A 13,873-nucleotide genomic window follows, 5' to 3' on the forward strand; every position below is an offset into this window, starting at 1 on the left:
CTACCTTAAACCAAAAACCACAAAGTAACAATCTAAGAGTACTCGAAATTCACAGTTTCAGAATATAATGCATTTTGGGTAATATTTTGAAAAAAGTGCACTATTTACGTGATGATTGTTCAAGAACGTTCTAAACAATGAAGGTTCAACCAAAAACGTGACGTTATTATCATTTAGGGTACGAACAATACAATTACCCAATTTTCCCTTGATGCTGAGTATGCGGTATGGGCTTTGCTCATTGTTGAAGGCCGTACGGTGACCTATAGTTGTTAATGTCTGTGTCATTTTGGTGTTTTGTGGATAGTTGTCTCATTGGCAATCATACCACATCTTCTTTTTTATATTATCTATTGTTCCGTTGTTTTCCTCTTATAGTTGATGTGCAACAAATACAAACGACAAAATGTAACATACATAGAAACGAACTTGTATATAACAACTGCCTCGTTCGTGTCTTGGTACAGAATATTTAAAAAAAAATTATGGTTGGTTGGACCTGGATTTGTGGCTAGCCAAACTTAGCACTGTATGGCAATGTTAAATACACCGCTAAAACGATAACATTACATAAAGGGAATACAGTACAAATAAATGTAAGAAAACCCTAGACAGAGAATACATAAATAAATAATATAATAGTACATTTCTGCATGTTAATCCACATAATAACAACGTATATACTAAAATCAATTTAGGACAGAAAACAGCTCAAGGATGTACTTAGGTGAGGTCTAGCAATTTGTGTCAGATGTTTGGATTCCTTGGGGTTTTTTTTCATTAAAAAATTGGATATAAATTAAGATGAGGTCTCTAATTATGCCATTTGATTTATTCATAACAATTACAAGAATATTAATATAAAATTGTGTTAGTAGTTCTGAGACTAAGTAGGTCGGCCTTTCTACCAAATCAAACTGTGTTTAACAATAAATCCTGCACATATAATTGATTTAAACTTAAATCATACAAATGAACTGAGTGATTAATTATCTTTACTTTTACATACGAATAGAACATAAAAAAATAGAATCACAACTACAATCGATAAGACACAAAACAATATCCAATCAGAATTACAAATAAAACTTCGTATGTAAACACATGAATGCTGAATAAACAAAAACGCATACACGTTTTATTATCCAAAAATAGATCTAGTATTTTCTATGTATTTTGGTGTGTCTTTTTTTTTTTTTTTTTGTAAATTCGTGTTTCCGTTGTTCCGTTCTTTCCTCCTATTGTTGATTTGTTTCCCTTGTTTTTAGTTTGTAACCCGGATGTGTTTCCTCGGTTTTAGTTTGTAACCCGGATTTGTTTTCTGTCAATCGATTTATGACTTTTGAACAGCAGTTTACTACAGTAGTACTATTGCCTTTCTTTAAATTATGTCTATGTTTCTAAGTTTTAAAGATGCTATGCATAAAATCAAAATATTGTTATAATCGTCATTAAAGAGCAAGAACTGGAAAAAGATGTGAACTGAGGATTTTGGCTATGTTGATTTATTTGTAGATCTTGTTTAGCTGATCACTTTTGCTATTTGAAGTTCCCTCTATAATAGTTTTAACATGTTCAAAATAATAAGCAAATATGAAAATAAATGTTAACATTCGTCATTTAATGGCAATAATTCATAAAATAAGTCGTCTGACAATTTTGACGTAAATAGACATAAGGTTAATCTCATTTGTAACAATTCGGTATCCGTTAATTTTTTTTCTAGTTATAACGTTTTCAAGTTGATAGACAGCACTAATATTCTATTTTAGCCATGTCTGCAGTTTGCAGTCGGAGCTCTTTGGACACCTTATAAAAACTAGATACCTTTATGATGATAATGACCACGTTTGGTTTATTTTGGTGTCATAGAAAATTATTGACGACGGTCGATAAGCTCAATAAGCACTTTAATTTTGCCAGTCGTAAGCCGGTAATATGAACATGGTCTACTGAATTGCTTTTTAAAATTTTAAATCTATATCGATATTCAGGTCAAACTCAATAGTTTGTGTAAAAGTTTATTTTACATACACCAAATTTTTGTCAAATGACATGTTTAAATGCCACAATACTTTTTGTATATGTAGATAAGATTGATTAAATCAGGTATAATAATATTATGCATATCTATGTTAGTGAAGTGGAAAAAGGAAAAGAAGGACGTTAATGTGGTTGGTTTATATAAATATCAAATTGGGACCGAATTGTATCATTACATGTACATTCGATGGAATTATCATTTATATGTTTAGAGGAATTGTACAATATTAACCAAAGTTGATTGTAACTTTTGCCGAGAACGACTGATTTCAAAACAGGTTTGGTAAAATATTACTTGGATTAAACAATATTTAAATCGTTAAAATATTTTGTAAATTGATTGGATAGTCGAACTTGATGATGTGAAGGAAAATAAATTTTCGACATGCGTCCAAATGTTGTTTGGCCCCCGTCGTGTGATATCGATTAAAAAAAATAGCATTCAATCAACAACTTCAATATTCCTAGCATAATGTCAGAAATCCATATCGCGGATTTCTCGTCAAAAGTATTTCGGAAGTCAAGCAACTTTTCCCTATCCATTTGGAATCCTATCAACGAGAGGGATATCGATATTAATATTTATCGAGATTATTCTAAAACGAACAATTTTAATTATGTGAATGATTTGGTGCGTACATGTTCCAATAAAACTTCTAATTTAACATCTGAACAAGTGGTGTGTATCCATGAAGATAACAATGCAAAAGCAAAGGAAATAAATAATGATTCTAGAAGCGGATTTGAAAATCCAGTCAGAAGGAAGGTAAACCAAGTAACATCTTCGATTGACGGCAATTGTTTCAGAGCAATAGATACTTCAGATATGACACCAACAAACGAACTCTTGGACAAACTTCTGATCCCACCAGGTATTACCAAATAATTCATATAAACATTAATTTACTTGGAAGAGATACATGATAATCTACATTCATGCAATATGGTCTGAGACCACAATTGTCGTTCCTTGATTTTCGTTGTCCACGAATATAGTCCTTAGTGTTGACAGTGGGTTACCAATTTCTTTTATCCCCCTTCCAAATTTATTTCTCCATGTTTAATGGCTCAAATTGCAAGAAAGGGGGAGGGGGTGAAATTACATTGTAAAAAAATTTGGGTCCAGAATTTTAAAGGAAAATAGTGATTTGGTCCAGCTGAAAAAGGTTAAAAATGAGCACTTCGGAAGCTGTCAAAAGATTTCAAGACACCCTAAACATAACATTGTCCATATTTTAAATTAGAGCCCATGAAGTTTTCTATAATTTTGATATAATTTGTCCAAAATGTAGTACAACACACTGTAAAATTTCATTGAGAAAGCGCAGGTGGGATTTTTTTACTTTTTATTAATGTTCTAAAAGAAATGCACTACGAAATAATTGTGGTCTCGGACCTAAGAGGTTAAATCAGTATATATAGAATCTGTACTTTGTCAACGTCCCTAAATGATTTGATGGTGTCAATTTGTCAAATAGCATGAAACTAAAGGATTTAAACTTATTTTATAGAATTTCTGCAAAAATGACCAATTTTGGCATTTAATGGTCAAAACAGGCATTTTATAGCTTTTTCAATATTGATGCATAAATGACATCCTGACTTTCTATCTGACAGGTTTTCATGTGTCAATATTTGTGTTTTTATGCCTTTATCCAGTTCTTTTACTGATTTATAAACTCTGGATCTACAGAAAAGAAGATTATCACAGACAATATGTGCAAAATGTGTTGTATAAATGACCCTTGTCTAACGCCCTGTTTGGATGAAGTCAAAAGTGGGGAGCTTGGTACATAAAATTTGAAGTCCATAATAAAGACCTCACTAAATTTGTATGAAAAGCACTTTACAATGTTTATTGTACCTGTTCCATTTCACATGATATCTTTCTTTTCTTCTGTAGGATAGCGAGTGGTTCAAATATAAGCCTGTTGAGACTTAAATTGCACGCAAGTCTTTCACTAAAAAGGCAATAATCTTTTTATCAGACCATACTGTCTGCAAGAAAAGTTAATTGCAAGAGTCTTTTTGTGCTCATATTTATGATATCATGTCACAAAATGATAAAAAAGACACATTTTTTATAACCTCAATATGCATTTTTTTTAATGTAAATATGTGGCAAGGCCTAAATTGACCCTGAATTATTTCCAGTCTTACTTGGCCTAAGACCCCTTTTAACTAATATGATATGTTATTTGTAACTTTTCTTTCCATAGTACTTTCAATACATATGTAAGGATTATTTTTAACCAAAACGTTTCACAAATTTAAAATTGCTGGAAAATATTACATCTTCATGTAAGGCCCCCTTCATCGAAGCACCTCAATTTTTAGGCGCAGGTTCATATAAATTTGACTTTTGAATATTTATGCTAAGTCTGATAAATCAAATGAGTACTCTATTGCTTTTAGTACATGATAAATCATATATAAAGGCATTAAAAAGTATTTTGTTGCAATACTTTAATTTTTAAAGCCCCAAATGTTGATAGTTGAAATTTTCTATAAAAGAGGGGCGACAGATACTAGAGGAACAGTCAAACTCTTAAATAGAAAATAAACTGACAAAACCATGGCTAAAAGTGAAAAATACAAACAGACAAACAACAGTACACAAGAAACAACATAGAAAACTAAAAACTGAGCAACACGAACACCACCAAAAACTGGGGTTTTCTCAGGTGCCCCAAGAGGGTAAGCAGATTCTGTTCCATATGTGGCACCCGTCTTGATGCTCATGTTATTACAAATTCGGTAAATAGTCTAATTCGGTAAGTCATATTCATATAAAGGGAAGGGGATTTAGTTACGACGGAAGAAACATATCCGATATTATATGTGAAACGGGTTTTCAACGGTCAATATTCTCGTGATGGCGTCCGTAAAATTTACGAAGGGATGATTTCAACTTCCCCGTTTGAAACTCTTGGTTTAATAGCTTCCTTGTGAACAGCAACTCAATACTAATAGTATTCATGTAAAATACATTTTTGGGGTAACGAACATCAGGCCTTAACAATGTGGTGTTGGGTCAAACATTCCTGAATCAGTGTAGAAAAAAATGTAACACATTTATACATATAACTATTGACAACGGGTTTTTAATCAACCAACAATTTTGAAAAAAAAAACATTAGGCACAGACTATACCAAAAACAATAGTACTCACGTACATGTTTCTTTCTAAGATATCTTGTTGCATAGAACCTTGGCTAGTAAGGATAAGGCGGATATCTAAATACTCTATATGTATCCCTAAAATTGGTTTATATTTACAGTTTATCATTTTGTTTAAGTTTTTCAAGAATGACAAGAACAGAAAATTTTGAATTTCCAGTTGAAATAACAAAAATGGCTGTATCAAACTTCTCTTTTTTTTTAATAATCTTTACTATTTTTAGGTGAAAGACAGAAACGATTAGATAATCTGGAGAGACAATCAGAACTATTTTTCAGGTACCTCTGCTTGCAAATAGGAACTTCGGCTATGGTCAAAAGTCGCCGTTGTATATACAATCATTTTGTGTTTCAACCTTTACCGGAAATGAATGTGTTTTATCAGTTGATTGGTAGTAAAGCAGAAGGTCTTGATATGTCTGGAAGTGACACTGATGTGCTGGTAACAATTAATTATAATGCATTTGAAAAGAATGATAGTCATTCCCTAAAAATGGGCGATCTCGAATATGATTCGCTAATGGACAATGTGCCACCTGGGTATGTCCTATTAGAATTTGCTGGGAGTCATATATCTTTTCCAAGTAACACATTTCTCGAATTATCTTATTTTCTTCAAAACAAATTATGGAAAGAAGCATTTACTAAAGAGAGACACGGACCAGCCTCAATGGTTACAATAATTGGCGAAGAATTAGACATTGTGCTCTCGGTTCACAGTGAATCTTGGCCACAAATAGCTAAAGAATGGATTTATCGTAAAAGATGTTTTGGTTGGCCATCTGAGGAAATGATTAACGCAATTGTCCAGAAAGGCTGTCATATTGTTCCTGTCGGACGGAGTAGAAATCATGCAAACGATAAAGAATGGAGATTGTCGTTTTGTATTGCTGAAAAAGAGCTTGTAAAGACTTTCAATCAAACACAGATCTTAGTGTATGGTTTATTAAAAATATTATTAAAAGAGATCTTAAGCTGTCACAAAAATATTGAGAATCTAATTTGTTCATACTTTTTAAAGACAGTTTTGTTCTGGGTAATGGAAGAAAGTAGACGATCGTTTTGGGTTCCAAACAATATTTTTCTATGTTTCCACCTATGTTTCAGACGTTTAATTCAATTTGTTGTCGATTCAAATTGTCCTAATTATTTTGTTGAAAGTAATAATATGTTTGAGGGACGATTTACGTCACATAGTAAGGAGGAACTTCTTGGAAAGTTATGCGAACTTTTGGGCAGTGGATGGGAGTGGATATTGCAAAGTAAATCTCTTTACCAATTTTCATACTTTATTAAAGGTTCAAAATCGCAACTAGAACTTTTGGCAATAATGGCATTTGAAAATGAGCGAGTGGAAAGTTTGAAAATACTTTCGAAATTAGTTGTAATGGGAAGAAGGATCATATGTTCGACATTAGTAGGACCAGGCAGAATTAAGAAATGTCATTTAGACAAATTCCTAAAGGTACCGATACTAAGAAAGAAAATTATACCCGTGTTTTGTCATTTCATAGACATAGACCAGTGCAATTGGAAGAACAAAAACCTTTATACCGTGTACATGTTCCAAATGAAGTTATTCACGATGGATTACCATAACAATATTGTTTCCGGGAAAACGTTTCTTGCAACATGGTTGTACAACCAAGGGAAGTATGAGGACTGTCTTAAAATAACCGGTATGGCTGTGAAAAATTTAGATTTACGTATTTTTCATAATGTATGTAAAAGTCGAAATTATCATAAATTCAAACAAATAATGAATTGCTGTCGTGATGTGGGTGATTTACAATACTTTTGTTCCTTTGACATTCTCTTCCCGTTTAAATCTCGTTTGATGTTGAAAGAAATATCACGATTGTTTCATCGTAACATTATTTCTGTTTTCCAACAGTACCGACTAAGATATGTGATCTTTTACCCTGAAATATACGTTTATTTTTTAAGGAGTTTATGCTTTCATAGACTTGGAGACCAACATAACTTAGAAATTGAATATAGACATATGACGGATGTAGATTATATTTCTTCTGATAAATCGAAATTTGCATACCGACTTTCACGCATCATGATGAAATTTTATTTTAATATCACCCGATATGATATTAATATAGATTTCACTAACATGTTAACAATGGCATATTCCTTTGCGCCACATGTTAAAAAGATCGATTTAACAGAATCTGATTTTTACATAATGATGAACACTCACGAAAATATGATTAAACAAGGATTTCATCCTGACTCAGCTTCAGATTTAATTGGAGTTTCAAGAGACTTTTGTACTAAACTGAAGGATCTGATGAAATACGTATCAACTATGAAGCGCCACAGTGTTAAGATGTGAATGAGGGACAATGTACTGGCTACATTTCGTTTCGTGAATAAATGTGCATGCAATGATTGGCAAGCTTTCAAAAGTTCCATAAAACTTTAATATTATCGAAATAATGGAAACAATGCATACATATAAAGTAAACTAAGTCTTACATTTTTTTTTTATAAATGTATTATACATTAATAAAAACCAGGTTTATTTCACCATTTACTTCATAGGAAAATGCCAGTAAGAAGTCAGGAATAAGACAGTTGTTATCCATTCATTTGATGTGTTTGAGCTTTTTATTTTTACATTTGATTGCGGACTTACTGTTTTGAGTTCACCTGGAAATTCGGTATTTTTGTTATTTTTCTTGACGTATTATCGACCTAAAAGATCACGCGGAAAACTTGATAGATAAGTGAACAGGAAGACCTATGCCATTTATTTTTATATTTTCCATGTGTTTCTATTAATTTCTGTTAATTAAACTATTCCTTAAGAATTTTCAAATGATTTGTTGTGTTCAATTTTTTCTTTTTCTTTTTTTTAAGGGCACTAGCTGTCAAATTCATGTTCACCGATTCTAATCAAATTCTCATATTTGATTTATAACCATGTAAAACATTTATCCAAACTATTAAAAGTCTGAATAAAACAATAAACAAGGCACAGGCATGAAAACACGTAGCTTCGTTTCGTGTGTAGACGCCATCTAATTATTTATCGAGTTGACCTCTATAGTCATCTGATGACCATATAAGCGATGTAAACATTAATATAGATATAAATAGATTAAGCAAACATGTGCTGTTGAACTATTCTAGGTCTATTTAATTTCATATTACAGATAAAAAAAACCACTATATATGAATGTTTATTTGTAGATCGAATCAGTCAATCAAATAATTTGCCTTTGTTTCACTTTCAATGTTGACATTCCCTTTCTTTAAATAACTTTACACATACAATTCACGTGTTATCCATCTCAAGCTAAGGGGTTAAATTAAAGTTCACATGAATACGGATTCAATGAGGTCGAATTATTCACTTGCAAGAGTAATGACAGGTGTATTTGTATCATTAACTTCTAAATCAAGATTAACACACAAGGCTTCCCATTAAATTACATCGATGCTGTGATCAGAATGATGGATTTCTATTTTAATATAAATTGCTCCAAAAATTTCCTCACCACTTCAACATGTTAAAAGTAACAACATCATCTTGACACAACACTTTCCCCTTCACTTAGACTTCAATTAGATCACAAAGTTTTAAAGGACAGCGGATTGAGGTGTCTTATGAAGTAGAGGTGATTCGTAATTGGTCAAGTCTAAAGAGTATTTGCAAATACTGAAATCAAGTTAAAAGTGGATAACAACATGCAGAGGCGGATTAAGATGGTTTTTCAGCCCCCTTATCTGTGAAAAAAAAATGGTTGATTATATAGGGAATCACTGAAGCATGACTGTAGCGGGCCCCTTCTTATGCAGTCAGTCCCCCCCCCCCCCCCCCCCCCCCACTTACATGAAGTGAATATACTATGTTTTCACAGACTATAATATCAGTGAACAAGTAACGTTCTAACAATATCATTGTAAGGAAGTCATAAATAGTTTAAACAACCCAAAACCACGTCCAATGCAAAAATATGAGTTTCATTAATTTCCGTGAAAAACCTTCATCTTAAACAATTAATTGTAAATGAGGCAATCATTAATAAAAAAAATCATTAAAAAAAAGTAAACGAATTGTTTTTAAAGTCCAATGATGATGGATCGGCTACAAAGTAACCACACTTGTTCAGCACCTCATAAGGAACATTCTTGCCATGTTTGGTTTCCTTCCATTCAGTGGTTCTCTAAAAGAAGTCATTTGTTTGAATTTCCCATAGGGTCCTATGTTAAACTAAGTCCCCTACTGGCGACCATCTTGGATGATGGATCGGCTACAAAGTAACAACACTTGCTCAGCACCTCATAAGGAACATTCTTGCCATGTTTGGTTTCCTTCCATTCAGTGGTTCTCTAAAAGAAGTCATTTGTATGCATTTCCAATAGGGTCCTATGTTAAACTAAGTCCCCCGCTGGCGGCCATCTTGGATGATGGATCGGCTACAAAGTAACAACACTTGGTCAGCACCTCATAAGGAACATTCATGCCATATTTGGTTTCCTTCCATTCAGTGGTTCTCTAAAAAAAGTCATGTGTATGCATTTCCCATAGGGTCCTATGTTAAACTAAGTCCCCCGCTGGCGGCCATCTTGGATGATGGATCGGCTACAAAGTAACAACATTTGGTCAGCACCTCATAAGAAACATTCATTCCATTCAGTGGTTCTCTAGAAGAAGTTCAAAATGTAAAAGGTTAACGACGACGACGACGGACGACGACGACGGACGGCAGACGATAGACGACAAACGACAGACGACGGACGCCAAGTGATGAGAAAAGCTCACTTGGCCCTTCGGTCAAAAAAATGAATAAAAACATTTGTCATTTAATGAAAATAATTCATATAAGAAGTGCTAGACGAGGGTCATTGGACACATTTTAAAAACAAGATACCTTTATAATGGTAGCGACGACTTTTGGTTAATTTCGGTTTTGTAGTATCAGAGGAGCAGATTTAAAAAAAAAGAGTTAAATAAAGGCAACAGTAGTATACAACTGTTCGAAATTCATAAATCGATTGGGAAAAAAAATCCTGGTTACAAACTTAAACTGAGGGAAATGCATCAAATATAAGAGGAGAACTACAACACAACAGAAAAACAACATTAAAATGTAACACACACAGAAACTAACTATAATATAACAATGGCCATTTTCCTGACTTGGTACAGGATGTTTTAAGAAAACAAATGGATGGTTGAACCTGGTTTTATGGAATGCCAAACCTCCCACTTTGATGACAATGTTAGATATAACGACGACGACGGGCTACAAGCCTAATGGGTCCATTGCAACGTGAAAAAAGAACAACTTCAGAGTTAAAAGCCGGTAATATGACAAAAGATTATTGAATTGCATTTTAGACTTTTAATCTAGTTCGATATTCAGGTAAAACTCAATAGTGTGTGTAAAGATATGTATTTACATACACAAAAACCTTGTAAAATCATGTGTTTAAATGTCAGAATACATTGTGTATAGGCAGACACAGTTGTTTGAATTAAGTATACTAAAGCATGCACAGATATGTCAGTGAAATTGAACAAGGAAAAGTAGTACGTTAAAGTGGTTTGTATATATCAACATCAAATTTAATTGGACAATTCAACTTGACGATGTCAAGAAAAATAAACCTTCGCCATGTGATATCAATTTAACAATATAGCATTTAACGAACAGATTCAATATTTATAGCATAATGTCAGAAATCCATATCACGGATTTCTCTTTCAAAGTAGTTCGGAAGTCAAGCAACTTTTCCCGATCCATTTGAAATCCTATCAACGAGAGGATTATCGATATTAATGTTTATCGTGATAATTCAACAACGAACAGTTCAATCGTGTGAATGATTTTGAGAGTACATGTTCCAATAAAACTTCTAATTTAACATCTGAACAAGTGTTGTGTATCCACGAAGACAACAATGCAAAAGCAAAGGAAATATGCAATGATCCAAGAAGCGGATTTGAAAATCCAGAAAAAAAGAGAGGCAAACCAAGTAACATCTACGATTGACAGCAATGGTTTTGTTTCAACTGAGTATTCAGATATGACACAAACAGACGAACTCTTGGACAAACTTCTGATTCCACCAGGTAATTACAAATATTTCATATAAATAAATGGCAAGAGTAGTATACTGCTGTTGGAACAATTTACTTTGGAGCTTTTGACAGATACCTTTAGTTATACAGCATGTGTAGTGTTAACATTCGCGTAACATACATGTCAAATTGATGTCAACCACATACATGTATGTCTATTTACTATCGATGTATTATCGATAAAAAGTTCTTTTAAGCCAGTCGTGGCCAAGAATCAATATTTTAGTGCAGATACTTTGAAATGTTTGTTTTTTGTTATAAATCAAAATCAAATCGATGTTATATTTTATTATTTCTTTGTGAAATCTGTATGTTTTTTACCATTTTCTATTCATGTTAAATACTTTATTTGACGTATGAAAAGTAGGGATGTCAATGTGGTGTTTGCACAAACATGCCTAAATCAATGTCTGAGAAAATCAATTGTCCCTTTGTGTTAATGACCCATCCTTAAAGGTGGTGTCTCTGTCACATGCTCCGTTTCCATTGTCAATTTTACATACATATCGAAATTGACAACAGGTCGTTAAAACCACAGTTTTAGCAACAGTATGAGCTCCATTTTTCATCCAAAGATTAATTTCTCACTAATCCTAATTGAATAACTTTTTCAGGAATGGATAAGGCGGATAACTATATACTCTATGTTAATATTCTATATCCAAAAAAAAAAAGGGCTAGTTAAACATTTTTTATATTTCAGTTTGTTTTAGAATAAACAGAAAATTAGAGAAAACATAAGTACTGATATTTGACAGAATATTGTCTGAATAACCCCGGCATAATGTTATTTGTTATTTCTATTATACTTCGAGTTGATATGACGAAAATGGCTTGATCGTTCTTACTCTTTTTCACTTATCTTTACTTTTTTCAGGTAAAAAACAAAATCGACTAGAAATACTGAAGAGACAATCAGAAATGTTTTTCAGATACCTCGTGTGCAAAATAGAAACTTCAACTATTTTCAAAATTCGTCGTTTTAAAGATAATAAGGTAATGTTTAAGCATTTTTTGCATTGGTAGTAAATCAAAAGGTCTTGATATGCCTGGGAGTGATACAGATTTGCTTTTGAACTTCAACTCAATTGCATACGAGAAGAATGATAAACATTCATTTTCAACTGATGACCTCGAATATGATTCACAAATGGACAATGTGCCACTGGGTACGTCCTTTTAAAATTCAATGGTAGCGATGTACCTATTCCAAGTAACCAATTTCACGAGTTCACTCATTACCTTAGAAATAAAATTGGGTATACGGAAGCATTTACTAAAGAGCGATACGGACCTGCTACAATGACGACGTTGAGAAGAATTAGACGGTGTGCTCTCTGTGAAGAGTGAATCATGGCCACATATAGCTAAAGAATGGATTAATCGTAAAAGATGTTTTGGTTGGCCATCGGGGGAGATGATTAATGCCATTGTTCAGAATGGGTGTCATATTGTTCATGTCGACCGTAGTAGCGATCATACAAACGATAAAGAATGGCGATTATCGTTTTGTATTGCTGAGAAGGAACTTGTAAAAACGTTCAATCATACACAGATCTTAATTTATGGTTTATTAAAAATAATATTGAAAGAGATTTTAAGCTATCACAAAAATATTGAGAAATTAATTTGTTCATGTTTCTTAAAGACAGTCTTGTTCTGGGCAATTGAAGAAAGTATTCGATCAATTTTGGGTTCGCGAAACAATATTTGTCTGTGTTTCCACCTATGTTTCAGACGTTTAATTCAATTTGTTGTAGAAGAAAACTGTCCGAATTATTTTGTTGTAAGTAATAATATGTTTGAGGAGCGATTTACGTCACACAGTAAGAATGAACTACTCGGAATCTTATGTAAATTGTTAAGTAGTGGATGGCTGTTGATATTGCGAAGTAAATTTCTTTACCGATTTTTGTATTTTATACAAGGTTCGAAATCGCAACTTGAACTTTTGAAAAGTATTGCAATTGAAAAGTTTGAATATACTTACGAAATTAGTTGCAGAGGGAAGGCTAATATTAAGCTCGGCATTAATGGAACTAGATAAAACAAGCAAATGTAGTGTAAACAAATTTTTTAAAAGTACCAATACTCAGAAAAAAAATTGTACCCATGTTCTGTCATTTCATAGATACAAACCAGTGTAAATGGAATAACAAAGACCTATATACACTGTATAAATTCCAAATGAAATTATTCACTATGAATTTTAGTCACAACGTGGTTACCGGGAAAACGTTACTTGTAACATGGTTGTATAACCAAGGGAATTATGAAGATTGTATAAAAATAACCGATGTAGCTGTGAACAATTTAGATTTACGTATTTTGCATAATTGTGATAAAAGTCAACATTGTCATAATTTCAAACAAATAATGAAGTGCTGTCGTGATGTTAATTATTTACATTACTTTTGTTCCTTTGACATACCCTTTCCAGTTTAATCTCGCTTGATATTGAAATAAATATTACAAATGTTTCGTCCTAATGCTATTCCTCATAACTGTAACTCGTTTAAAGCATTTTTCTGTAACGGAAAAGGA

The 13,873-nt window shown here is 32.7% G+C and overlaps 1 protein-coding gene across 1 annotated transcript; it reads left to right on the top strand.

The window, feature by feature from the left end:
- Positions 1-1,726: 1,726 nt before the first annotated feature.
- On the top strand, positions 1,727-7,627 carry LOC139498344 (uncharacterized). Its single transcript, XM_071286722.1, has 2 exons — positions 1,727-2,915; positions 5,448-7,627. Exons 1-2 carry the CDS (start codon positions 2,516-2,518, stop codon positions 7,568-7,570), a joined length of 2,523 nt encoding a protein of 840 aa, XP_071142823.1. The 5' UTR covers positions 1,727-2,515; the 3' UTR covers positions 7,571-7,627.
- Positions 7,628-13,873: the final 6,246 nt, after the last annotated feature.

Source organism: Mytilus edulis, chromosome 12 (assembly GCF_963676685.1).
Source record: "Mytilus edulis chromosome 12, xbMytEdul2.2, whole genome shotgun sequence".
In the NCBI taxonomy this organism is placed as follows: domain Eukaryota; kingdom Metazoa; phylum Mollusca; class Bivalvia; order Mytilida; family Mytilidae; genus Mytilus; species Mytilus edulis.

Excerpts from the sequence above, each read along its gene's own strand:
- LOC139498344 (XM_071286722.1), top strand. The coding sequence starts at position 2,516 with ATGTCAGAAATCCATATCGCGGATTTCTCGTCAAAAGTATTTCGGAAG. Across the intron at positions 2,916-5,447 it reads CAAACTTCTGATCCCACCAG|GTGAAAGACAGAAACGATTA; the intron begins GTATTACCAAAT and ends TACTATTTTTAG.